The 26,864-nt window shown below is 40.4% G+C and overlaps 1 protein-coding gene across 3 annotated transcripts in view; it reads left to right on the top strand.

Annotated features, from left to right (window-relative positions):
* Positions 1–26,864, top strand: part of LOC136979666 (homeobox protein extradenticle-like) — a 73,069-nt gene that overhangs the window by 34,872 nt on the left and 11,333 nt on the right. For all 3 annotated transcript variants that reach the window (XM_067275701.1, XM_067275702.1, XM_067275703.1), the window contains exon 3: positions 23,816–24,066. In XM_067275701.1, the coding sequence (XP_067131802.1) occupies positions 23,816–24,066 (251 nt within the window). The remainder of the gene's footprint in view (positions 1–23,815; positions 24,067–26,864) is intronic.

Here is a 26,864-nt window from a genome sequence, read left to right on the forward strand (position 1 = left end):
AACTTTTTAGTTTTATATATATATATATTTGTCTCGGTTGAATACACCAACGACTATAATTATAACTGGCCTTTAGGAAATACCTGAAGATAAACTAGTGGAAAACAAATGGAATTCCCGATGAAAGACTTTGGCCACAAAGGAGGCAGAGAAGAAAAGCGATTTTGTTTTCTCAGTTCTAAGTTTTCCCCCACTCCGCAAATTGGTAAGAGGGCCAATTTCGAGAGAAGACCTCATCCCCTCTCGAGCACCCCCTCGCTTTGGGACTGATTGTATTGCAAGGCTGGATGGACGTCCGCGAGCTCTTTTTCCCCCCTTCTCTTTCGCTCTCTCTCTCTCTCTCTCTCTTTCTCCCTTCGTTCTCCACCTCCCCCACAGTCTAACCCCCGTCTGGGACACCCTCATCTGTCATCCACTGTCACTGGTCACGTGATGTCCAGATTCCTGGGAAATACCAAGCTGGTACAAGTAATTAAAGAATGGAGCTTGTTATACGTGCCTTCCATGTATATTGGATAGAAGGTTTTATTATTGTAGAAGTAATAATTTTCATACGGCGGTAACAATAGAGGAAATTCGCCCTTCTAGATACGGTGTAAACGTTTATCGGATGTAACTTAATGAAAATTATTAAGAAATTCGGATCATCACTCAAGGTCAGGCTTGCGGGGGTAGAGAAGAAAAAGTCTTTAAAAATGCCATCTTCAATATCGACATTCAAAAATGGTGTTTACCCTTAAAAAAAGATAAATATAAAGAAAGCGAAATCCAAAAATCAATAGACCATTACGTTCACTGATTCGGGAAAGGGGGCAGTGAAAGGACAAAATAAGAACTGGTAGAAAATCTACAGGCGGGAACCTATAAGAAGGGGATAGAAAGAAAGAGAGAGAGAGAGAGAGAGAGAGAGAGAATAAAAAAAAAAAAAAACATGGAAATATGCCCGGCGTCATTATAGTGCCGACAGTGCATTGATCGAACAATATCATCAAAGAAGAGTCCTATCTCGTCATTTCGCTGACATTAATGCCCTTCTCGATAATTCAAAAACTCTCCAGATCTTTTTAATAGGTTCGCTCGCCATTCGTATTCTGTGGCGTCACTGCACTTATCCCCCCCTTTACTAGCGTTTATATCGGGTTAGGGAAATTAAATAAATAGATTTCGTCATTCGATCATTTTTATAATTAATCGAGTAATCAGCGAGTGTGGTTTGGGAGGTGTAAACATTAACTCAATCACCAGGCCCCCTTGTTGGCGTTATCGTCCTCACACTAATTTTTTCCCCTCCTCCTCCTCTTCCTCCTCCTCTCTCTTTTTTTTTCTATTTTTTTTTTTTTTTCTAAACTACTTTGGCCGGCGACAAGAAACATTTTTGATTATCTGCAGCGCAAACACAGTAATTAAGATTAGTCGAGATATTATATTAGTCGGTTGTTAATGCCGTTTTGTTGATGCTGCAGTATCATATTATAAGTCAATTCCACTATATGCGATAAGTCAATTTCCGTATAGTCCACGTGATAAATCTACGTCGGGTAAACACAACAAAACGAAATTTTCCCCCCTTCCTCTAAAAAAAAGGATAAAGGATATTGATTCCTCATCCTCATCCTCCTCATCCTTCTCATCCTTCGTACGTATGCATTTTTAAGCATCACAATGGAGATTTTTTTGGCTACGTAATTATCCACGTTTCTACGCTCAAATATAAGGCAATTGTTCCTGATAAATCTGTGTTAAATAAAACAAAATAGAGAGATTTCGTTTCGTGTAGTGTAGATGGGAAAAGAAGGATAAAAGTCGCTGACAAATACCCAGCGTAAAAACGTATTAAGTTTCGAATTCGTAGTTAAAAAAACGTTGCTAGGAAAGGGTAAAGCTCGGATATGTATGTATTATAAAGTAAGGGAATCGGAAGAGGGAGGGTAAAAAATGAAAAAAAAAAGGAAACTCCGTACTACACTTAATGTGTGGTTTAATGCTTCTACATTACAAGTCAGCCGTAAACACATTGAGTGTTCAAATATTCAGTTGATGGAAATGTAATCGTTTCCAAAGGCCATTTTCGACGCTCCATTTTGCAATAATATTGTTTTGTTGTTTTTTACAGTTATTTTTTCTTCTTTTATATTCATTTTTCGGCCGTAAGTATTCCGTTTTTGTGCCTGGATGGACAACATTCTGCTCCTTTGCAAATTTATGCTCCAGCGAATGTTCCTTTGGCGTAATTAAAGATCGGTCGCTCCCTTTGTAATCTAGTTAATACGTAATTGTAACGGATGTTAACTATGCGTTAGAGAATTTTACGTATAAAATCTAACGTCGTATTTATTATTACATATATTTTTTTAAGGTTCTACTCCGATCGTTGTATCCGGTGTTGTCGATATTGTACTGGTCTGCAAATTTATGCACGGACGAATCCTTCCTCCTGGCATAACTAAGGATTGGTTACTGTGTAAAATGGCTAAATATAGCTGGAATTGATGTTAATTGCCCGTTAGAAAGGCCATCGGAGCTCGTATAAAGTTTAGAATTGCATAAATGCTCCGGATGGCTACAGATACAGGCTTCACTTTCTCTTAAACATTTGCATATTCGTATTATTTTACGCTTTATTAGCGAATTATATACAGTAAATTTTTACGTATTTGTACACAGTATAATGGGTTTTTAACTGTACGAAGCTCGCTGGTGTGTAATTCTGTAGCATCTTTAACTGGAGAAATCGATTATGTTCGTGCCACTTTTTTTTTATGTTTATTATTTTATTTTTATGCTCGAACGATCCCATTTTTTTCCGTGTTTTCTCTCAGACGAATACATTATTTTTATAAAGAAATAAATGAAATATTTTTCTGAAGAATTAGCAAAACTTAGAGGAGACGTAAAGCATAGTTGTAGTGAAGTATGCCGTGTTATATTGGCTGTAACTGCATTATTTAAGCGGAAATTGTAATTTTTATCCTTAAAAGAAGGAGATAATAAAGTATTGTAGTGGAAGGAATTCTCGGTAGGAAGATTTTCTTCAAGTTTAAGATGCGCTTGTAATTTAATTGATGCTAATTATGCAAAGAGCATCATCTCTTGGGTAAATTTGATGAAATTTGCATAAAATGCCAAGACGGGGTCTTAGCCGGTAACGAGACAAATATATTTGGCCTGTGAACAAAAATAAATAGACGGTGGAATTTTTAGCGCTAATACTATGAAAATAGATCGTGAGGGGAATGTTATTCGTCTCACGTTCTTTTCGTCTTGGAAACGATGCTCGTAACATGTAGGGTAGATTAAGTAGCGAAAACTCACTGTAGACACGATCAAGTAGAGGCTGGAAAGAAAAAGATCTGTAAATGAGGTTTTGATGAACCTGCTCACCACCAGAACAGGACTAAAGGATCATATATGAGTGACAGCAAACAGAAAGGGAAAACTATTGTTGATTTAATCGTCAGAAAACTCGCAGCTATCATCCGAGGGAAAAGAAAAGTGTGTTAATAAATTTATATGGGGGAAAAGTGGACCGAGAAGAGGGAAAAATTTTGGGAATAAGCCAAGCGGGCGAAATGCCAAAACTAGAGAAATCCTGGAGGTGATGCGGGGAGATGGAATATGACAGTAAAAGGGGTTTTTAGGAGTCTGTCGGGCGCTGGATTTTCTAACAATTTTACTATTCTACAGGTGTAGGGAGACGTTATAATAAACGTTACGAAGGCATCTTCCTGGTCCGGGCGCCATTTTCGAATGGCAATTAGCCGTATTTCGGCATCTCCCGGAATAGTAGATGCCGGTGTGTTTCTTCCGGGCGACGGAAATAGCGCAAAACGCGTATAACGTTTCTTTATTTGCGTTAATGCATTCGGTAATGCGTTATGCCTTGTTACTCAAATCTCCGGTTGATGGATTACGTAACGATCACCGCTTTAAATTAATGTTACGCTCGCAACTAAACGGACGTTACAAGCGAGACGAGCATTCCGTAGTGGTGACGTCACAGGCGTTCGGACTGAGGGGGAAGGAAGGAGGGATGACAGCGACGCTTCTGAGTTGGCTGATGGATATGGATATTTGTCCGACGCCCGGCCACTTGTGAGTCTTTTCATCTTGACAAACTGCTAAAGGCTGGACTTTCACAGAATTCAGGAACCGATGCTGGGACGTCGCTTTTGCTACGTTACCAAACTGTCGTTGCCACGGTAACCGGAGGCAGGAGTTATTCCCAAACGTGTCTTTTGCCCATCCGACCAGTCTACAGTGGTACTATAGGACCATGATATATTTTTTTCGATCAAATGATCCTCGCCATATTTTACGACCTTTCTTGTCGAAACCATCAGTCCTTTTTCTCTTCTCGGCCTTTTCTAACCCCCTTCTCTTGCCGGCGTATGGGGAACCAAAATGGAATCTGATTCTTCCATATTTATTTATTTTTTGATCAGTTTTACATCCGATGAGATTTAGAAATCGTTTATGAATCGGCTCAGTCCGTCTCTGGCCGGATTCGAGGGGATGTAAAAAATCGAATTTAAATGATGTTTTTTCCCGCATCCTTTTTATTTTTATTATTATTTCTCCTTATAAAAACTGTCGAAATTTCTCGCCGTAAACAAAATTCGCACACGTTAAATCTACGAAAATTATATTTTAAAGCTTTAAAATATATATAATGGCATAAATGCCAGGTATTTAAAGGCGGATTTAACGTAAATATGGTCTCGATTTTAATTGTGACGTGAGAAGAGAAGTTTAAAAAATAAAAATTTGTAGCGGTGTAATGATAGACTTTTACTTTAAGAGAGTTATTTACTGAAGATAGTGAAAGAGAAGTTTAGTTAGGAAGAAGTCCGTCTGACCATAAAACAGATCCTCCCCTGCTTCAATCCCTCCTTCTCTTAATCACTTCCCGTAAGACATTAGGCAGTTAATGACCGCTGGTCAGTAATTACTGTCCTCTTCACAGTGGAATTGGGATCACCAACTACCCCTGCACAGGTTGCGAATACCCTGCTGAAGTAACTATTATTTTCTATTTTCCTTCCTCTTTCTGGACTAATTATCCGCCAATTAAGTTTTAAAACTAACGAAGTGAATGCCTATTTTTGACTGTTTGTCTAAGCAAAAAGTATTGTTCAGCTTAATTGCTATCATTATTTATATTGCGCATTTCCTAAAAAGCGCTACCGTAACCGGCCGGTTCGTCCGTTCCAATAGTAATTCCGTCTTTTTAAATTTTAAGAATAATACGGGAAAAATTATTTGTAGTGGCTTGGCATCTGCATGTAAATTACTGTGTTTCTATTTGGAATGTTCCGTTTCTTTTCCCCCACGGAAGAGGAGGGAAAAAGTACCTAATCATTCGTCTCCTGCACCGAATTTAATGGAATCTCTAACATAGAAGGAAACCCCCCAGCTAATGGCTAGAAGTACTGTCCATCTCTGCGTCATTATACTGATCTGTTCACTCGGACTGTCCACACAACTGCTTAAATATCCCATTTCCTCTTTTTTTTTCTTTTAACCCATCACGGTTCTCAAGGGAGAAGGAGGAAAAAAATAAAAGAAGCGGAGTAATGGAGTGACGACTTGTAAGCGGTCAGATAAGAAACAGCAAAGTTAATTCTGCAGTCTTTCGATAGCGGGCTGATCTTTTGTCGAGCGAGGTCTGTATCGCCCTTCTTTAAAAAGAAAAAAGAAAGAAAGAGTACGGGGTAGACAAGGATAAATGGACAAAAGGTCTGTTAGGTGCACCACGTGCGGCAGCAGCACTCTCGCAACGACTTGTGTTACTTTAAATGAAGGATCGCTAGAAGGGGGCTAAGAAGGAGGAAGAGAAAAAAACGTCCTGGCCATATGTTGCGCGTGCTGGCCGGGTCAAAAAGGTCAGCGGTTACTGCTGTCGTTAGCTGTCAACTGACGTGCGTTTGTGTTGGTAAAGGTTGCAGCTGTTGCCTTCTCTCTCTCTCTCTCTTTCATATTCGTTCTTTCTCTTAACGACTGCCGAAAAGTGTTGCCGAGTTTCTTCTACTGTTTAGCTGGGTTTACGAAATGAAAACAAACTCCTCCTGTAAATCCGATACGTATCGTTTGGGAGAGAATTTGACATCTGCATACTTTCGCTTTTATTTCCTACAGAATTTATTCGAGGATGAGACTGGTTGTTTCTTCGGAAGCAAACCCGTCTATACAAACTAACACCTATCGACTTCCGAATTAAATACGGGAGTAAAAAAATCTCTCCTCCTCCCCCCTCTCTGAGCGTAAGCCGAATATTGTCGAGAATTCGGCGTATAATTATTAAATTGTCCGCTATTGTTTCCGGGGCTTAAAGTGTGGCTGCAGTAAACCCCTCGTGTTACAAGTCACGGCTCTCCAAAAACCATTATTGTGTTCCGTGGCGTTAGTTCTAGGCTGTACTTTGCGTGGCGTAGTATACTAGTATGTAGTCGAGTGCTAGCTATAATAGATTGACTGAGTGAGTCAGGTTGAGTGTACAGATTCGGACAGGTGGAGTAGACATGCAATGGAGTGATTAAAACGTTGTGCAGCCGGGTCGCCAACCTCGACATTGCCACACTAACCTTTTATAGTCATTTTCTAGTGGTTCGCTCGGAATTTTACCAAACTGTATAAATATTTAATGAATTCGTTTTATAATAAATAGCCCCCACTTCAATTAAACCGTTAAATGCACCGTTTAGCAAAGTTTTTGACGGGGTGTTTCCAATTCTACAATGGTTTCCGCGCCGATAACCCGTTATTATTCTTCCAGTTTAAGGGGGGAAAAATTATCCTTGGATTCGTTGGCTTCTTATTTGTCTTGGCATCAGACCTTATCACAATATTTACCAGTGGGAACGAGTTAATTAAAAAAAAATTCGAGGTTTTTGGAAAGGTTTAAGGAAAGGAGAAAGGGGGGAGGGAAATATCTTCATTCCAAAAACTGACAACTTCCGACGTTTTCTGCAAACTCCATTTCTTGGTATTTCATTAAATATCTGCAGTTAAGAAGTTCCGAGCGAGTCAGATGACGCCAGGCCGGAAATATCGTCTACACATGCGCGTGGCCGTGCCGGGGATGGAAGAAAAAAAAATATCCTGACGTCGCGCGCCCCCGTCGGGATGCACGCAACATAAATACGGCGCTCCGGTTTGTTTGTGTGACATTTATTGTAATAATCAAGGCTGTTTAATAGAACTTTATAGCCGTTTGTGATTGCTTCTAGGTTTACTCTAATGCTAGGTCGGCCTGTGTGACGCTTCTTCCCTATTGTTTTGTCGCGTTCATTACTCCGATTGGTTTTCATAAAGCGTGCCAGATCCGAAGCGAGACGTGCCAAATTTGATTTAAGTTCGTATCCACCGCCGCACGTCTCCCCTTATTGATCTATTTATATAAAAGTTTTTAAAGAGGCGAACTTTATATTGTTTTTAAAGTAATTAGCCGGCTGTTTGTAAGGTTAAATCATTTTAAATCCGGCGTAAAAAATGTGGTAAAAAGCGGAGGATGTACGGAGAAGAAATGCGTGTTTGTATCCGTCCAGGTGAAGGATTGTACCTGATTGTGCGCCAGCCATGGTCAATAGACCTCCGTTATCTCTCCCGAGTGACATTTATTGTAATAACGGTACGTTTAATGGTCATTTTATGGTTGCCACAGAGGAAAGGGGGATAGTACGTAATGGCACCTAATTTGTCATGTTATCGTTGTATAAACAGTCCCTCCGCCCAACCCTTACTATTGCCATCCCCCCCAAGAGTCTTTCAATTGGTAACACTGCTCATGCGCTGTGGTTAAGTTGGCGGTTCTTGCGGAATTAATCAGATAAGGGCGCAAAATCTGCACTCGGAAAATGCATTGTCGAACGGCTGCGGAATTATTTTTGCAGCCGTTTGCCGACTTCCCGAATGTTTGTATAGAAGCTAGAAGATAGGAAAGGACGTGGATCTGGTTTAGAGCGATAAGAGAAAGTGAGGGTCCACTGCACTTAATTACATATAGGTTAGCTGGCAGAAGATTCACTCTATTCACCAAACTCTCTCTCCACCCCGTTACTTCGGTAAAGGGGGACGACGCCGGGTTTTTGAAAGATTTTTACCGGATTCTTTCACGTATAATTTTATTATAACGCTTTATAATAAATGTCGGGCGATTCGTATTAATTCCGTGGAAAGTTTCTCAGAATTAGGATGTTAAAAGAATATTTACTAACCTCGGCAGCGCTGCCACTCTATTGAAACATACGAGAGAGAGTGGGGGCACGGGGTGGGTAGACAGTCGCTAGAAAGCCAAACCGCCAGTAATGCGTTTGCCATTATCCCCGTCGACTTTCTCCAGTCAGCTACTTTATTTATGGAGGTTCATTAGCGTTCTCCCATTATCACAATCAGGCAGCGGGGGATGCCCCCCCGCACTGTGAGAGCGACCATTGTGAATATGGAGCACTCAGCTGTCAAATGGCTGACAGGCCAAGATGATGACGAGAGTCGGCCTGTCGGCTTTTTGCGGCATTACGACTCATTGAGTAATTAGAAGGAAGCAAGTGGAGAAAGTCGAGTTCGCAACTCAGACAGTGTAGTTACCTAATTATCCGCCTTTTTTTCTTCTCTCTCTCTCTCTCTCTCTTTCACTTCTATAGTTGTCTGCCATTACGGGACACGTTTGCAGCGTCGACTGCCTCCACCTTCATACATTATTAATGTGCATTAACGACAAGGTGGTCCCTGCATTCGCTGCTAGTAATTAACCAAAGACAACAAGTTGCTAGCATGTATCTATCGGATTTGCTCGGTCTGAATTGCACTGTTCCATCATTCTCCCTATCATATATCTAGATTTTCGGGCGTTGTCGAAGAACGTTGGTCCCCCCCCCGTAAGTACTACCTAGTCCTGATTTGTGGCGGTTGCACAAACAACGGAGCCGGTAGGTTTAGTCCGTCTCGATTATCCGGCTTGTTTAGTCCGCTCTGTGTTTCTCGCTTGTTTGCTCATCGTTTAAAATGCTCTCCTTTCTCGGAAAATCGGGGTGAAGGGGGTTGCGAGAACGTTAGAAAAAATAAACATTGTATCGCCTTAAAACGGGTTTTGGTGTTTTGCTGTCGAGCAAAGGACGTTCTAAGCGAACCAAAGCCGGGAATTAGCGATAAATGGACGTTAGTCGGATGCAACGTTTGCATTTTATGGCCGAGTCCAACCTAGTTTGCAAAGTTAAATTAACGCCAGAGTAGAGTTAATTAAGTAAACGATTTCCAGTCTGTTTTATCATAATTATTGCAGCCTTATTGATTTTTCATTTACTAATTTCGCCTAAATATCTATAAATAGTAAAGTTTTCTCTTTAAATAATTCTACGTAATCTTTTTTTCATTATTTATATATATAGTTTTCCTCCTCTCTTCTCTCCCCCCCTCTCTCTCTCTCTCTCTCCTCCCTCTCCCACTTCGAATCTAACTACTTGACATGGCGTATTATAAAAATATCAGAGAAAAACTGGAAAAAAAAGCTTTTTTATTCATGGAAAAATCGTGCCAGCATTCTAGTTTTCTCATTTTACGTGACGTTGTTACGGTCACAAAAGGTCGTAGGGAGTCGCCCTCTCCTGCCTTCCAAGCTTCTAATGACTACATTCATTTGTCAGGAAGAGTAACTTTTTCCCTTACTTCCTCGCCTGTCACTTGTAGTGGGGGATTTTAACAAGCCCCTGCATCAAGCTTTTGTCGCTTCGTGTCAGAGAACTGGAGGATGACAAACCTGTCATTTCTTACCAAGAAATCAACTTAATACTGACACCTTGACACCCCCCTGCGGTCGACCGTATTAAAAAGTACCGCCTCCTATTTTTTCCATTCCTTGTTGTTCTTTATCGGTTTTTAGCGAGTTTCAAACTGCAGAAAGATCCGATTTTTTTCCTTTTCTTCACTTATTGAATATCTTATTCGCTCGCTCAGACAAGTTTGTGTCCTTCTTGGGCGGTCGCGAAGACGATTCCGATGTTTAAAAACATTTCTTTTCTTTCCCTCGAATTAAAAGTAATAGAAAATAAGTTAAAATTATTATTTAAAAAATTATATTAATATAATAATTATTAATCATAATTTTTAATAAGTTTAAAACTTTAATAAGAAAGACGATTTTTCCTCCTCTTCCTCCTCCTTTGTGACGAATCGCTGCGAAGATGGATTTAAATAGTGGAAAAGTATCTTGGATTTATTTTTATAAATTATTTAAAAAATATACATAAATTAAAAGATTTAAGTGAGTGATTTTGGTTTTTATTTTCTCATTTCTGACGTTTGCATCATTCGATATTTATCATTTGTCGTTGTAATTCGAGAGGACTTTATGGGTTATTCGCATGTGTAGAATAAATAACGTCTAAAAGTTTAAAAATGAAGAGAGGCCTACGATAAAATGCATTAAAAACAGACTTATCGCAGCTCCTTTGACCGTAAAATCAGAAAAATCAACGTTAAGTGTACAACATGCAGACACAGTCAGATAGATTTTAATAAAAAATAAAAATTCCACGGGCACGAAATCTTAAGTGACAAGTCAGAACTAACACGAGGCAAGGGAAGGGAGGAACAGACAAAAGAAAATGTTTCCTGCAAAGTGTACGACAGAGAGAATGTATGGCACTTTACTTTCCTCTATTCACAACTCGTCTTTCTCTGTTATCTGAGCCAGAACTGACACGAACAAGCAGAAAAAGCTACCATGGTAAGAGCAAAAAGGGGAAGAACAACAACAAGACAACCTCCCCGCAAAAACGTCACCGTCAGGTATTTACATTTGACTCGGCGCAAGTAGTGAGTTATGGAAGGAGAGAGAAGAAACAGTCACCAAAACTATAGGCTTCCATCACACATTCCCTTCTCCTCCTCCCCCTTAGTTCGTGGAAAACGAAAAGAGGAACCACTCTAGAGCAGAGAGTGGACTCTCGAAGATGCTGGCCTGCCAAAAACAACCTCACTTAATGGATTTCACATTACTGCTAGGTCTCTTGGGAAACAGTTTGTCTGCCCGGTTTGCTCGTTATTTTGATTGGGTAATAACGGTCCCTTCTGAGCTAACCTTTATCACTAGACACGTTTACTCTCATCCCCCTTCGAGCAGCGGGTCTCCAGCTTGGTTAAAAATAATAAAAACCCCAGAAGAGAGAGAGAGAGTTTTACAATATTAACTTAATGCCGAATTGATTACGTCATTATCATTAACCCAATCTGCAAAAGAAAAGATGTAGAGTTTGATCAATACCAATGTCTAGGCGGCAATAAGACATCCTTCCCAACACTTTTTTTTATTTCTAGATCGACAAAAGACTCTTTTAAAGCATTCTATGCACAACTTCATTCTAATGTCAATCTAATCATTTTGTCAATGGTGATTACTCTGGTTAGTACGATCATTAAGTAATCGCGCACTTTACTTCTTTAAGAATCGATTACTCGCAATATTTCTTTCATTTGGGGCCACTTTTTTTCTTCTGCCAGCCACCAGCCGACGAAAAAAACAATCCTTCCTACTCAATAATTAGAAATTTAAATTTTTACCCCTAAACTACTTCTTTTGTTTTTCTAATATTTTAATAATTGTATCGTTTAAAGCCAGCGCCCGAAATTCTTACTCGTCCTCGATACATTAGTGCCGCGAGGAGAAGACAATTAGATTTTTGCAGGGGCCAGTAATGAGTAAAAATGTCGTGTTTTTATTATTTTAATATTGTTTATTTAGTAGATTTAAAGAGGATTTTTCCCTGCTATTTACGGGAATTAGTTTTTAAATGTGGATTTTTCTTTCCTCTGTATTTTGATCTATCCATTTAGAGTGGCTCACTTAGAACTGTTGTATTTTTCTACACATAAATCATCCTCATCTATTGGCGGATGAGATCTAAATTATACAGAAACATCTTGTTTTGAAGCGAGTTACTAAAGAGAAAATCGTCTTAAGAGCATGCTACAGTCGATAGAACTACGAATCGGCTATGGAGGATTTTTATAAATATGGATTTAGGATTAAAGGAAAAGTATATTATCCAGAAATTTCTCTTTTCTCCGGGAAAAACCGGCTCTCTGCGTGTGTTTACTTTGCTTATTCGCAAAGTTGAGCTCCTTAAAAAATTTAAAGAGATCAACAAAAAAACATTCCCCCTTTTTTTCTCCCTTTATTCTCATATTTTCTTGCTATATCACCTATCATTTTTCAAAAAAAACATTGCTTAAATCTTCGAAAAATAACAGATAGAACGAGGAAATAAAGAGTTAACGTAGAAAGTTTGTTAGAAAAATGCCCACCCTTCGCTACGGAGCGTAATTAAAACAATTAAACAACTCGATTATCGGAACGGGGATGCACAGCAGGCCAACATCAATATAAAATATAGAGAGAGAACTATGGAGGGAATCTTAAACAGAAATTCCTTAATTGGATTTGACGTCTCTATTGGTTGAGCTGACCGTGAATCATAGATGACACGATGGCATAAAACAGAACTGCCGTTGTCGCTTCCATGCCATGCTTCAGGCACCCACTTTCTTTTTCCCCCTTCATTCTCTCACACTCGTGTAATCCAGTTAGGTAAATTTCAATACTTGCCTTCTATCTAGACAGGAGAGAGAAAATTTGATTAAATATCCGTACACGGCATCGCGATCTTAGTGTTGATCTTAACTTAGTTAGTATTGGAGCCGCATCAGCAATGGATAGGAAAAAGAAGAGGGGGGATTAAAAAAAAGAATGCTTATCGAATGAGACTGGTATATAGGAGGGAAATTAGTGTATAGTGCATTTTCGGGGTATTAGTAATGGATTGTGAAATGATGTTCCTTTAATACGCATCAATGTGTTCTTTGAATTTGATAGAGTGGCCTTTTTTCCCCTACGAAAATACTTTTTACGGATTGATTTTTTAATTTCTCTGGCTTGCATTAATTAAATCTGTTAATTTAAATCGTCGACGATTCGGACTTTTAAACTGTCGAACTGCATTGTTCGATTAAAAATCACCTTTCTTGTATTAATTTAGTCATTTTTTATAGGTTAATAGCATAATTAGAAAGAAGTTGTGTTATTTTTATCAGTGATGTATCGGTTTTTTGTAGGTTGCGTAACGATAGTTAGTGTTTTGTTAAATTATTCGGAAAGACAAAGTTTAGAGACGAGGGATTCATCCCCCTTAGATATGCTTTTAATCATCAGAATGCAAGAATTTTTGGTTTGGGCCATTTCGTCTTCTCTACTAATCTATTAAATGTATTCTGCATTTATTATAACATTAAAGTAAATTCTCTCCGTAATCATTTGCATTTATTAAGGTTCCAAATGCGCTTTGCACTTATTGTGCATTTATTATTTGGCTTGTTAACCGTAGTGTACAGTTTGCATCTTTCCTTCATCTATTATTAAGTTAAATGCACCGCTTATTATTAGTCGACAGTCGGAACCTACTAGTTTCTGCCTTTTATGGCGCTTTGGCTAACTTTTGCATCAATTTTCTCTCGCACATGTCTGCTTCTACTATTTATCCATGGCTTTCGGAGCATCGAGAGATCGAGATGGAAGTTTTGGCAAGTGTGGCGAAATTATTTCGTTACGTCACTAGGCCGATTAAACGAGAGAAAAGGGGGGACACCTTGTTAATGTCGAGTTCCGAATTCGGCAAGGATAAATTCTCCACCTGCAAATGCTAGAGAAAAGAAGAAGTAATAAAGCAGAAAAGGAAAAGACAGAGAGGAGCAAGGGGGAAGCTTTAATGATTAGCGACACAAGCTGCACGAAGCAATATAGCAGGCATTCCTCCTCCTGTCATTAATTACCTCACAGCCACATATTTATGATTCAATGCTAATTAGACTCCGGCATGGGAACTTGACATCGCCAATGATAAGGGTTTTTGTGATGCGACGGCTGGAGGTCTAAACTGGGATATTTTAATCGTCTCTGCTATTGTCTCCTTTATTGCCTCTACGAAATTACTGTTTTGTTGTCGTGTAGTGAGACGGATGAAAGGCAGCCATTATGCCGTGTCCGGTATGGCACTTTTATTTAGTTTAAAGTCTGATGTCGTTGGCTGATATAAAGATGCTTCTTTTAGCCACGTGTTGATAGCCGGGAATTTAAAGTTTCCCTTTATTAAAAGCTTTTCTTTTAATATCGGGATATTTTACCTCCCCCTTTATAATTTATCCTCCACTCGCTTTACTTTTAAATTAAAACTCGACTCTTGCCTTCTCTATCTGATTGAATAATGCTATCTTCTTGTATTAAATAAGGAGCACGCCTAAGATCCCTGAGAGTCCTTAACGTTAAAGCTTCTCTAGGAGCATTTTTATTTCCTTATTCATTCTGAAAGGAGTGAAATATGCTCTTGGATCCTTCAGGATCTTTTTTCTCTCGCTCTCGGTTAAGGTAACTCTTAATAAGATGCCGTCCTTTCCTCTTCTTACTGTTTCTAAAGAGACTTTTTATTTATTAAATAAAAGCTTGCGGTAAGATTCCTAAGGGTCTTTTAGGTTAAGGTCCCTTTAGGAAATTCTTTGCCGTGTACCGTTAATAGAAATAGAAATGGCACATCTTAACAAAATTAATCTTTTCTGTCGCTACTATTATTCCGAAAAATGGTTTTCATTTATTAAATAAAGGTCAGAGTACGATACTTAAGGGTCTTTACGTTAAAGGCCCTTTAGGAATTATGTTTTTGCATTTTATTCGTGCCAGAAAGTAGACTTTTGTGTTCTTAACGAAATGGCTCTTACCTCTCTCGACTGTTTCGCTATTCCCACAGATGGTTTTTTACCTATTAAATAAAGCTCACCGTAAGATTCCTCCCAAGGATTCTTACATTAAAGGTCCTTTAGGAAATTTTTTCCTTCTTACTCGTACTAAATACAGAATTTGTACGGCTTAACGAATTACATCCCTCTTGTCACTACTATTTTACTATTACGAAAAAGGGATTTTATTTAAGGATTTTTTAAATATTATTATTACTTTTTCAACAAGGATTACAAGTCTTCCTTAATAGTTTCTTACGGAGAATATTGTTTTAAACGTTAATTTTTTATATTAAGACGAAGGTTTGCTTGTAAGTCTAGAATTTCCCTTATGATTTTACTGATTGAAAGAATAGAAATTATACTGTTTAAAAATTTATTTGCCCTTCTCTGATTGCTACTAACATTACCAGCGGAAGAAATGTTGTTTTTACTTATTTAATAAAGCTCACTGTAAAGTTCCTAAGGGGTCTTTATATTAAAGATCCTTTAGGAATTTTGTTTTGTTTCTTATCCCTTCAAGGAGTAGAATTAGCACGCCTTAACGAGATAGGCGTGCTATCTAGTATTTCTCCATTGCACAAGATGGTTTTTACTTATTAAGCTCCATCTTCTCCTGCAGATAATTTTGTATTATCTAACGTACCGAGGTTTTCTATCAAGAGTTTGCCAAATTAGGGATCTTAAACGGATGACCAGATAACCTATCAGCAGCATGCTAAGGAAGACAAAAAGTGGACACGTCCTAATGAAAAATATCTCGAATCCATTAAGGTTACAAGCCAGATGCAGCCACTTCTGACAACCCGTTGCTTAGTAACGTGGCTAACGAGAAGGACGGTTGAGTGCTGCTGCTGCTGCTGCTGCTGCTGATGCTGATGCTGATGCCGATGCTGCTTCTGCTTCTGCCTCACTCCTGTTCGCTATATGACAATTAATATTAGTTCCTGTATTAAGCCAGGATAGATGGAAATGAGTCTCTGATACTTCTTGAAAATTATTCGCGTGTTGAATATAAAACCGAAAACATCTTCCTGTTTTTGGATGTTTTGGGAAGTTTAAATCAGTTTAAAGTAGAACGAAATGGCATCCCTAGCTTAGTTTTACGTAGTTTAAACGAATTTTTATGTAGTAAATTTGATTATTTATCGTCTAATTTCAGGAAATAGAAAGAATGATTAATTCGAATGGTTTAAAACTAGAGTCGAGTTGAAAAATTTAATGTTTCTGTTGGCTTATTCCGAGTCTAAATAGATAATATACATTAATTTTTTCGCTTAAATTCACTCTGCTAAAAGAAAAGGAAGAAGAAAATGGCCGTATTTAGATTGCAGTAATACATTTTGTTAATACGGGTGTTGTTTGTTGGAGTTTTTAAGGAATGAGTTACACCCGTAGCAGTTTGAAAAGTCGTAGCTCAGAAACAGTAAGTGAAGACGCCCTGCAGGAAACCAAGAAAAAGCCGCTTCCTAGGATACCAGAGACTTAGCACATTGCGTCAGGTGCAGCAGTCGTCCGCATTGTTCCCAGCACGTGTCCACCTTTTGTTCCCAGCTGATCTGCATACTCGCCCTGTCGTCAGCATTGACTTGACAAGCTCTCTCCTCCCCATCATTACATCTTTTCCCACCACCATCTTCATTTGCATAGGAATGAGAAATTAATGAAGTGTATGATGGAATTTTGGCGAACAACAGTGAGGGAAAGGTCCATTAAGCAGCTTCTGCAATTTGCAGCCAGCGCTGTGTGAAATTCGAATGTCCTGGTGTTATAGACCCTAGGGGGTTTGTGCCAACGGGGGAGAGACTAAGAAAAACTTACTTTGTTCAAATTGGAGAAAGACTTTATTAAGTCTGCGAATGCTATGTGGTGTTGGCTTACGCATTTTGCTAGCGACATTTTTAAAGCATCGATCAGTCGCTCCGCTCTGTCCTCTAAATTCTCTCGTTTAATGATTTTCGACTCTGGGACCAATAATATAATTTGTTCCATATGAAACCGTTTAATGGCCATCGTCTATTAATCGTAATTAGCCGAATACGCATCCCTAAATTGATTGTCTTCATCAATAACTACTTTAAGATAAGCTCGGGAGGGGAATTTAAAAAAAAATCCTTATCGGAGGGAGATTTGTTTTTATATTAGTTTAGCTGTAAAACAAGGTGTTAGATCGCTTACAGAATTTACCTTTGGATAAATTCTGGGCGGTTGTTGGGGGTTAGAAATCGGGCACTAAACGAATGGAATTAAACACTATTCCCCGTTCAATCGGGGTTAGAAATCGGGTATTGAATGTGCGATAGGCCTTTAGAAGGATCGTCGTCTGTATTGAATAGACGGAAAGTGTGATAAGCAACTTTTCATAGCTTTTGGTGAAAGTGAGTGAGTGGTTTGGCGTCTTTCTGTCTCCTGTCTTTCCATTTACTTCACCACTTTTGAACGCCTGATTAGCGTCCGTCGCCTTTCAGAAACAAAACAATATCATTCGGGTGGCGAGCAAAAGCATCCACGATCGTTTTTTTCTTCTTCTTTTTCTCCTTCCCTTCTTCTTCTTTCTGGCTAATCAGTTTCTTCAATGAAAATAACGCGATTTTAGGTACGTGGTGTGCGACTCCTTAAAGGTAATTTAACCGCCGACGAGCCATTTCTTAATCTTCAATTCTTAAAAATGGCTGCTAACACGTTCTCATTAACATAAACGAGCCTTGTCAGAAATGTTTAGGGTGGAAGAATTCAACCCGAGAAATAAAAAAAGTAAACCTGTTGAATAACATATTTAGACAAGAGGCGAGAGTCACTTCTTTCGTTTCCCTACTTTCCTATAACGGAAGCTACATCTGGGTTGGAGATAATGCGATTTCCGGCAAGACAACTTTGTTCCATCCGCATCTGTTACATAACGTCATGAACTTCTCTGCCATCTCCACCTGCTAGTTGTCAAGTGTCCGCCACCACGCTCCTTGTTTGGCAGCGCTTCTCCCAACGGATACACCAGCCTTGTACAAAGAAAAGAATTGATTGGTGCTTTAACTAAAATTGTAAAACTTTACTGAAAGCGTGTAGATAACGTTACTTCCAGTAAAATTCCAGTACGAGTGTTACGGAGTTTGGAATTTACAGAAAATGCCCGATTTAATAAGGAGGTGGCTCGTATGCACTTAACGCGGAAAAAGTTAATAAATATTGCGTTTGTTTACTTAGGCATGTGGTTAGGTCATCGATATAATGGAAATAGGTAGAGAGAAAGTCCGGGAGAATTTACGTTGGTCTTTCTTTAGGACTCGGCTTGCCATGCCCGACTTTGGCTGAACTGGAAGATGCAATGAATAAAATATCTGGCGCCAAGACTCATCCATTGTGGATGAAGTGGAAAGCTGGCTAAAGACTCTGCTCTGCACTCGGTACCCAATATAGTACATCATCATTCTTTCCTCTTTGCTAATAATCATTAAAATCGATGAAAATTTAATGCTTAATGGTTTTTATTCTCTCAGTGTATGATTATTGGTAATTTCGGCCCTCTTGCCTCTCTCCGCTCGACACGCCGATGCAGCATCGTCGCTTCTCCGTATGTAAAATTTATTTAAAAAATTAAATACGTGTGCCGTCTGTTTTTGTACACCTTCTTTTAGTGTTTTCGTACGGTTCTCGTGTACGTAACTCGTTCGAATCGGGGGCAGTCGAACGTTTTCGTGTTTTATCGCGCCGTTCGGCTGATGCTTTCATCGATATTGGGCGGAGCATAATGGTTTATAAAACGCGATCCCGGCCGGAAAAAAGGGTATTAAAGAGTGGTTTTCGGTAAGGAGAAATTCTGTGCCGCAACCTCGCCGCGGTGCCGCTGGAAGAGATTGAATAAAGGCAGAAAGAATAAGGAAAATAAAAAAAAGAGCACCAGCGAAATCTGGTACGATCTACGAAATAACGATAGTGGATCATCATCATAGCTAGACGAGATGTTTTTCCATTGCCCTATAATGATAGCGGTTATGATATTTCGGGACTGTAATGTGCCCCGGCAAGATTACACTAGATTAGGCGTAATCAGGCGAACGGTAATTGCATTTCTCTATCCCCCTAGGGAATATGCAAACCATCCTTTCGTCCCACCTTCCCCCCTCGGGGACAAGATCTGCCGAACATTGATTCCTTTCATTGGCTAGTCACGGAGACAGCACAGTTTCCTTAAGCTCTTCATCGTGATGGGCAACTGTGACCCGGCGAACGGGGATTATCGCCATTAAGGCTGCATTCAAGGGTTAACACGTAATTTTCTACCACCCGCTTCTGGCTCTTCGGACACTTATTTTGACAGTCTTCATTAAAGGTGTTTAATTACTCTTTATTAAAATAAGGAGGAAAAAAAATCTTCCTCGTGTGCCATAATTGATAAACTGATGGAAAAAATGACGATAATAAAGAATTAATTTAGTCGAAGAAGACCCCCGACGGTCGTTCGTGACCAACCTGGAGAAGTATGTGTATATATAAACATTTTTGTATAGTGGGAGATAAGCGGATTTTCCCATTGTAAACCTTTAAAGTGGCGTGTGAAGTTAAGCCGAAGAGGGAAGAAAGTGTGGGTGGTCGCGGACCAGTTCCAGAAACACTAGATGATATCATCCGAGTTAATCATTATGGATTCGATAGGACGAAAGTCGCTGGCGAGAACGTCACGCACCACGCTGACAGCCGTCTCATCAGGAGGTGTGTCGTATTGACTCGCTTGTCTCCATCACGGCCAAAGCTCGGTGTCACATCACCGATCGAGTAGTAGCCGCGATTTGACCCGCTTTTTTTCTCTTTTTTAGTAGCGGGCGAACAATTAAGCCCCTTTTACCAAGGCCGTTTGCATGGGTAGGCAGATGCACCGCTGTTCCGCGAAGCGCGGTTTAAGCTTAATAATAAGTAAGAAGAGTGCGGGGGGTAGGAAGGGGGAGGGAGAGCGTGCTTCCCCGGAGGGCAACCCTTTCGCACGAGGTGGCCTCCATTAACCTGGTGCGGAGAACGGGCGCAGGTAAATCACCGAAGTCAAAACAAGGGACGAATGTAGCGGAAAGCGGAGGCAGAAGCGGTGAATATTCAGGCGAAGGAGAAGTGGCGAGGGCATTAGGGACATGAGGCATGAAGCCAACGGGCTGGAAGATATCCTCCGGCGAATGGCATTTTTATTCAAATTTGGCAGACATCGGCCGGCAACATATTTTCCGCGGATTTAGGTGTCTCACGCCCTGTTGCGTCCTCGTGCGTCGCCCTCCGATTATCGCCATTGAAATTCAAGGCCAAGGCGCAGATTAGGGGAAATCAATCAGGGCTTCGGGTGTCTCACTGTTTATAGAAATGTTGCTCTTCCTCGGATGGCACCGACGGTGTTCTGTGTCATTTGCCATCCCATCTTTTTATCGCATCTTCTGAATTTTCCTAGCCGCATTATCTCCTCCTGTTTCGCTCGAATATGTTTTCTTTTACGACGCAGATCTGTCTTTTGATATTAGACACCCAGGATATTTGTTTCTGTCGTCGACAATGATCCATCGCCCGGCGCTGCGCTCTGCTCTGCACCACTTTTCCTCCCGTCTCCGACTTCTTCTTTTCTCCGGATAAACACGGATCGGATTTTGCCAAAAATTTCATCCGACCGAGCGATCATTCGGCCTCTCATTAACGTCTACGAAAGGGGTGATCGGTGCGGGGCCCGCTTCAATCGACGCGTTGTCATGGTTACCGTTCCTAGCCTTCACGGACATTGCTAATTAATCACCACGGTTACAGTACCAGATAATTTCTTGACTTATTTTTGAAAGAATTATCTCTCTTTTTTTGGCTCTCCTTCAGCCGTCAACCCGTGCATTACCAGTCGACTTTAATTATATTCGAATTTGTAATAAAATCTCATTAATTTGCCTATTTAAAAAGCGGATGATGTCACCTCGAATTTTTTCCCGTCTCTCTCCTCTGGGACCCTCTTCCTCTTCTACGTTATGACGAAGGTTTTTAAGGATGTTTAAGGCGCCGGGACGTTTACACTAGTGCAAGAAACCTTCCTTATTCGGATGGAAGAAGATAACGGAGAACGAAACCAATAAGATAACAGGCTCCCTATTCTGTAATTATATTCTGATGGGAGAGCTTGCATGACCGCTGTCTCTTTCTCCCCTTCGCAGTCCGTCGCCTAGGATACAGACGGCACTGTCCTGATGGCTTGTGACAGCACTGGGGTCCTTCTATGATTATTTCATACGGCAAGCTCCAGTGATCTCTTTGTTTGATCCAAAAGATCGACCGTTCGCCAGATGAGGATAAAGATAATGCTTTCATTAAAATAGATGATGTCACTAAGTAAGCCAAAAAATCCGTCACGTGCCCGTTACGTCATTCGAACCTTAACTTTTATTAATACTAAGAAGCGCCTTGACCTTGACAGAAATTATTACCAGCCAAAAAAACGGCATTGCCGATTGTTTGTGCGTGTGGATACCCGGAAAAACTGTTTTAAAGAGAAATTTTCGTGGCCAATTCTTGATGTATGATGCAAGTTTCGTTCAAAATTTAGCACCTTACTACGTGGAAATTGTCGCCGAATTGCGGTATTGGAAAGTCCCGAAAGGTTAGAGTAACGAGTTCTTAACAGACAAATACAATTTGTCTGTTAAGAAGAGAATAGGCAGGGGCATTGTGTTGGAATATTTAAAGTTGGTCCGATATTAAAGAACTGATGTGGAAATAATCAGGGGTAGAGGAAATTTGAAGGTTCCTTGGCTAATTTTGCCTCGGTATATAGATAGGGGCATTGAGTAAAAGGAACCCTGCGCGAATAATAAATAGCAAATTGCCATCAAATCTTGTTTGGCAGACAATTGCAGACGACTCAGGTCGTTACACCGAATGCGAAAAACTTATGTCGGGTGGTAGAACGGAATAGAACGCCCGTTCCCTACGGTGGAGGGGAAGAGAAAACAGAGAGATGCGGAAATAAATGACACCGTAAGCCTAAAGTGTCATTGTGTCACCTTGTGTTATAGTATCATCTGTCGTGCTGATATCAGCGAGCTACCGTTCCAACCTGCTGACAATCACTTGGAGATTTTTCTTCTTTTTGTTTCCACTCCTTTCTTTCTTTCTTTCTTTCTTTTTTTCCTCCTTTAAATTGAAATGATGCCCTCTTTAAAGACGGTGGCAGCGGGCCATTTTCGGGAATTTCTACAATTAAGAGTGAGGCTGCGGCCGAAACTTAATAGAATTTTGTTCAATGGTGGATAATTTATTATCCTTATGATGGTTAACAATTTTCCTAGACGTTGACAAGACGGAGGAAAAAATCTGGAGGTGGGTGACGTGCCGGTGGCACAGAAGAGACAACCACAAACACACAACATCCCGTTTTGATTTATGGTCTTTACAGGATTGCAGATTAATTACACTCGGGGGTCACGTGACGGGTGTAATAGAATTGATAGAGTAAGGTGGAGTTGACAACCACTCGGCCATCAACAGGTTGATGCGAGTCTGCATTAATTACATCCAGTTAGCAACAGTCGAGGTTTGTCTGGCAAGAAGCCGACTTTTTTCTCTCATTCCGCTTCTCGTATTCTTTCTCTCTTCCTCTCTTAATTACGAACTTGGCGCCATCTTCTCCTGTTGCCAATGTAAGTATCCGCCTCCCAGCAGTTCGGTCCCCTGTTCTGGGTTGAATGGCCTCATTATCTAATGGGTGTGATGCGTCTTTCCTCCGTTTCGTGTCTCTCTCGACTCTACTTCCATTCTCTCATCCTTCCTGGTGACAGGCCTGCAACGTCCACCGTCCACAACGTATTCCCTTATTGGTTGGCTATGTTTCAACTATTTCGTTACCAATGATATCAGTTTGGAAGCTTGCCAGAGCCCATGCAATATTATTGCCGATGCAATCGAATCTCTAGATTTATTCCCTACCAAACAATAGCAAGATTGTTATTAACCGTCACTCAATCTAGCTTATGGTATCTCGATCTGGTTTCGACTAGTTTCTCCCCAGAAAATGCATTTTTTCCAAAATTCATTTCGTTTGCATCGTTCGCTAGAAGGAAAATGGTTGCCATAAACCACCCCTCTAACGTTCATCACGCTGATTTCACGGTGCAGTCACGAGTCATACTCCTTTGACGACAGAACCGCAGGAACGTGACATCAAAACCTGTCATTACGGAGTTGGTGTCGTGTGCCCACCCAAGCAGCATCACAATATCCATGGCCACCGTACCAAGAAACGCGAGTGGTAGTTCCCACGTTGGTACAGCAGTCTTTCCTGTCTTTCTCTCTGGGAATTCTCCTATCACTTTTGGAAAATCTATGGAGACAATAGAGAAAAGAATAGGTATCAATTTATCTAGCTCTTCTGCTTCTCCCTCACGGTACAGCTTGTCTTCCAATTGTAGGATGGGGAGCCTGATTTTTTAGGATTTCAGATTAGCATGGGAATAGCAGTTCCCAAAATGTCACTCATTCTACGCTGTAGGGAGTCCTTCTAACTTTTTACTGCTCGGATTTGACACAAGTTGCTTCTTCCCCCTTCTCCCCTTGCGAATTTTGACGTTTTTCTCGCTAATCTGGTATATTTTTTTCTTTTTTCTCTTACATCCCCAAAACTCTAATCATAATTTTAATGTACTAAACACGAAAGAGCGTTTTAATATACATCCTAATCCCTTAAGCTTGCGTTTAACAAGGACTTCCTGTTTAAAAGTGCGGGAGTGATGCTTTCATTTTGAAGTTTCGGAGACATTTTATTCCTCTATAAATCAACTTTTACGTTAGCAAAAGTGCTTTTAATTGAATTTTACTAGATGAAAACATTCTTGCTTTTTGAGTTTCGTGCCTCTCTCTCACTATGAAGTAGTTTCACTTACCGAAGGCTATGCACAACCGAGTTTAGGAATTTTAATTAATAATATCATGCGAATTATTATTATTATTTTTTAAATATCTTCTTTCATTCCGCGTTTAATTATTAAGTGAAATCGGTGTGGTCCACTCTTGGCTGATCAAAGTTGTTTTATTCTAGTGCTCAGTCTCCGGAACACCCAAGAAGAAGAACCACCTGATCCGCAGTTAATGAGGTTAGACAACATGCTGATAGCCGAAGGAGTGGCAGGACCAGAGAAAGGTGGCGGTGCCAACGCAGCTGCCAATGCGACAGCGGCAGCGTCCAGTGGTCCCACTCAGTCCGAAAATGCCATAGAACACTCAGATTACCGTGCCAAATTGGCACAGATACGACAAATATACCATCAAGAGTTGGAGAAGTACGAACAGGTGAGTGACTCCTCCCATCTTATAAAAAAGAAAAAAAAAAGGCCACTCAACCGCCAGACCTCCCTGTTGGGTTGCCAATGTTCTTAATTGCTTTTCTTAACAATTATAAAAGGTTAAAGTTGGTCTTTATGCATTTTTATATCATGGCGGAGCTATTAACCTAGCGTGCACACCGGTTTTTCGAACACTCTCTCTTAAAGGAAACTGGAAAATTAATATAAAGTATATATTATGGTAATAGAAATGCATTGGTGTAATCTAGTCGCCAGCCAAGTTGGAAACGGTGAAGAGAAATCAGTATCAAAAAGAAGATCCTTAATTCTCCATCTCATTATTTCCCTTACAATGGTCGCGAGATTGCATACTGCTGACTAACTGAACAGGAAACACAGTTTAGGAGAGTTGAATAAAAAAAAAGAAGCACATAACAGAAAAAGAGGTCGGTTCGACGTGACGAACAAGAGGCAGGATTAGACATGTTGTAATTAGTAAGTTGTCTTTGTCTCATTCTACCATCGCTTAATTAAAGTAGCCAGGACACCAATTTGTATGGTAATGCCGTCCGTCAGACAGCCAATTACATGCCTTCATCAATCAAGTGGTACCCTCCCAACTGGCATTTTCCACCCCTAGTCTGTCATCACTTTTACAGTGGGAAAAACTAGATACGATTGTCACCCTGTTGAACTCGCAACTTACTTGTTATAGTAACTTGCCTCTCTCATTCAGAATAAATCAAGGTGGATATCATTAAATATGATGCCCTTAATTATTTTTTGTAGCGGGCAATAAATCTGCGTACCCACTCGGTTGTAATCGAAGTAAACGTGGCACAATAACACAAGTAACGAGGAGAGATAGGTGTTTACGAATTCGCGAGTTGTCTATTTTAGAGAAAAATTTATACATATATATATATTTCCTCCCCCCTTTTTTCTATAAAAGATACTTTTCAAGAATTTTTAATAGGTAACCTGGCTGAATATCCGAATGGCAGTGTGCTGCCTACATTTTCCTATGTACATTCAACTGGATGTCCTGTGGACGCAGGTGTCCTCATCTGTCACCTTCCCATCCATTCCCCCAGAGACGAGCCGCCTATAACAAACGACCGAGTCTTCTTTTCACAAATATATTCTATCTCCCACTAAAATCCCCAGGGGACTCGAGGGGTATTAGGAGCTGGAAACCTTACCATCTGTGCTCTTCGGTTGTAGTGTGGGTAAAGCGTGTTGTTTTATGGCTCTTTCCCTTCTACTACTACTACTACAACTATATACTACTACTTCTACGGTAGCTTTAGAGCCCTTGTATTGATAGAATTGTTATAAAAATTATCTCTCACTCCTGCTCTGATCCTTGATCATTTTTAAAGATTCTCCTCTTTCAGTCCATCGAAAGATTTTCTGTGTCTCAGTAGGGGAGCCGGTTAGCACGATTTCTTCGTCTGTATCATAGAAATTATGGGTTGAATTTAGAAAAAATTTAATTAAATTCAACATTCCTGAAGAGCTTTTAGAAGTGAGGCAGAGAGGAAAAAATGTTGGAGCACGTTTACGAGATAAAAGAAACATGGCGAAAATTATATACGACACGCTTACTCGCAGCCAGAATGGTCGGTAGAAACCAAATATTTTTCTAACAACAAACTTCCATCTAAGCTGCAGAAAAGTCCAATAAATAAAAATAGTAAACAGTGAAGATCCTTCCATCAGAAAAAAGTAGAGGAGAAAGCCCACACGTAGACACCATTACCGGAAAAGCAAGCATTCCCTGTTGCTAGTCTATAGCGTATCGAAAACTCACACATATAGAAGGTCGAGTCGGCTGTGTTGAAAGCCACCTCCATTAGAGTTGTTGTGTAGGGTGTGAAAAATTGCACGTGGCTAGCAGATGTATAACTCACCTGTCTTGTGGCCTCAGACAAAGACGTATGGCGTCTCCAATACCGACAATGTAGGTATCACCCTGGCTAATGGATGCTCGCATCCACCGGGATGTCTTAATCGCATCAGAAAGAAAATTGATTGTGCCCCGTCTCGCTAAACCGCCGAAATATGACAGCTCCCATAGACGGGCCGCATATGTTGCAAAACTCTACACTTTCCCTCCTCCTCCTCCTCCTCCTCCTCTTCCTTCTTCGCTTTGCCGCGCGCTCTCTCGCTCCGCAATTTTTCGGTACCCAAGCCATGCCGGGTCACGTGACGGGCAAATACGCCATTTTAATTAATTTAGTCCCGGACGAATCTGTCAAAGGGGCTCTAATTTATGAGTTTTGTAAATCTACTTCATTACTCCGGTCCCGCCAAATCCTATTTGGTATCGGCGAGGTAGAAATTTCGGATTTTTCTGGCTATAATGCATGATTATGTTACTTTCCGATTTCCTGGACGCATTTCGGCTAATTCATTAAAAATTATTCTGTCAGTAGTGTTGCTGCACGGTCCCACCGGTGCCATCCATCTTAACTGGGCTACCCATAATATCATTTAACTTTTGACGCCTTATCCAGCGAATAGAAACCCCGTGAATATTTTATTAGCTTGTTTTTGCCTTTCGTGTATCGGAAGCCCATTACTCGTCCACCATCCCAAATCCTATTACAATCATATGTTTTTTCATCCTTTATGTCTGTCGCCTAATTACCGTGCCCCGTCTTTCTCGAGGCTTCGGATAGTCTCTGCGGTCACTTAATTGTTATTAAATAGCTTCACGCCCAGCACGCGACCTTTCACCTCCCTTCCTTCTCCCCTTCTCGGTCCAAGTGCCCAAAGGTCGGCTCGGGCCTCATCGTCGTG

Source organism: Centruroides vittatus, unplaced genomic scaffold (genome assembly GCF_030686945.1).
Source record: "Centruroides vittatus isolate TY-2023 unplaced genomic scaffold, ASM3068694v2 contig_630, whole genome shotgun sequence".
Classification (NCBI taxonomy): domain Eukaryota; kingdom Metazoa; phylum Arthropoda; class Arachnida; order Scorpiones; family Buthidae; genus Centruroides; species Centruroides vittatus.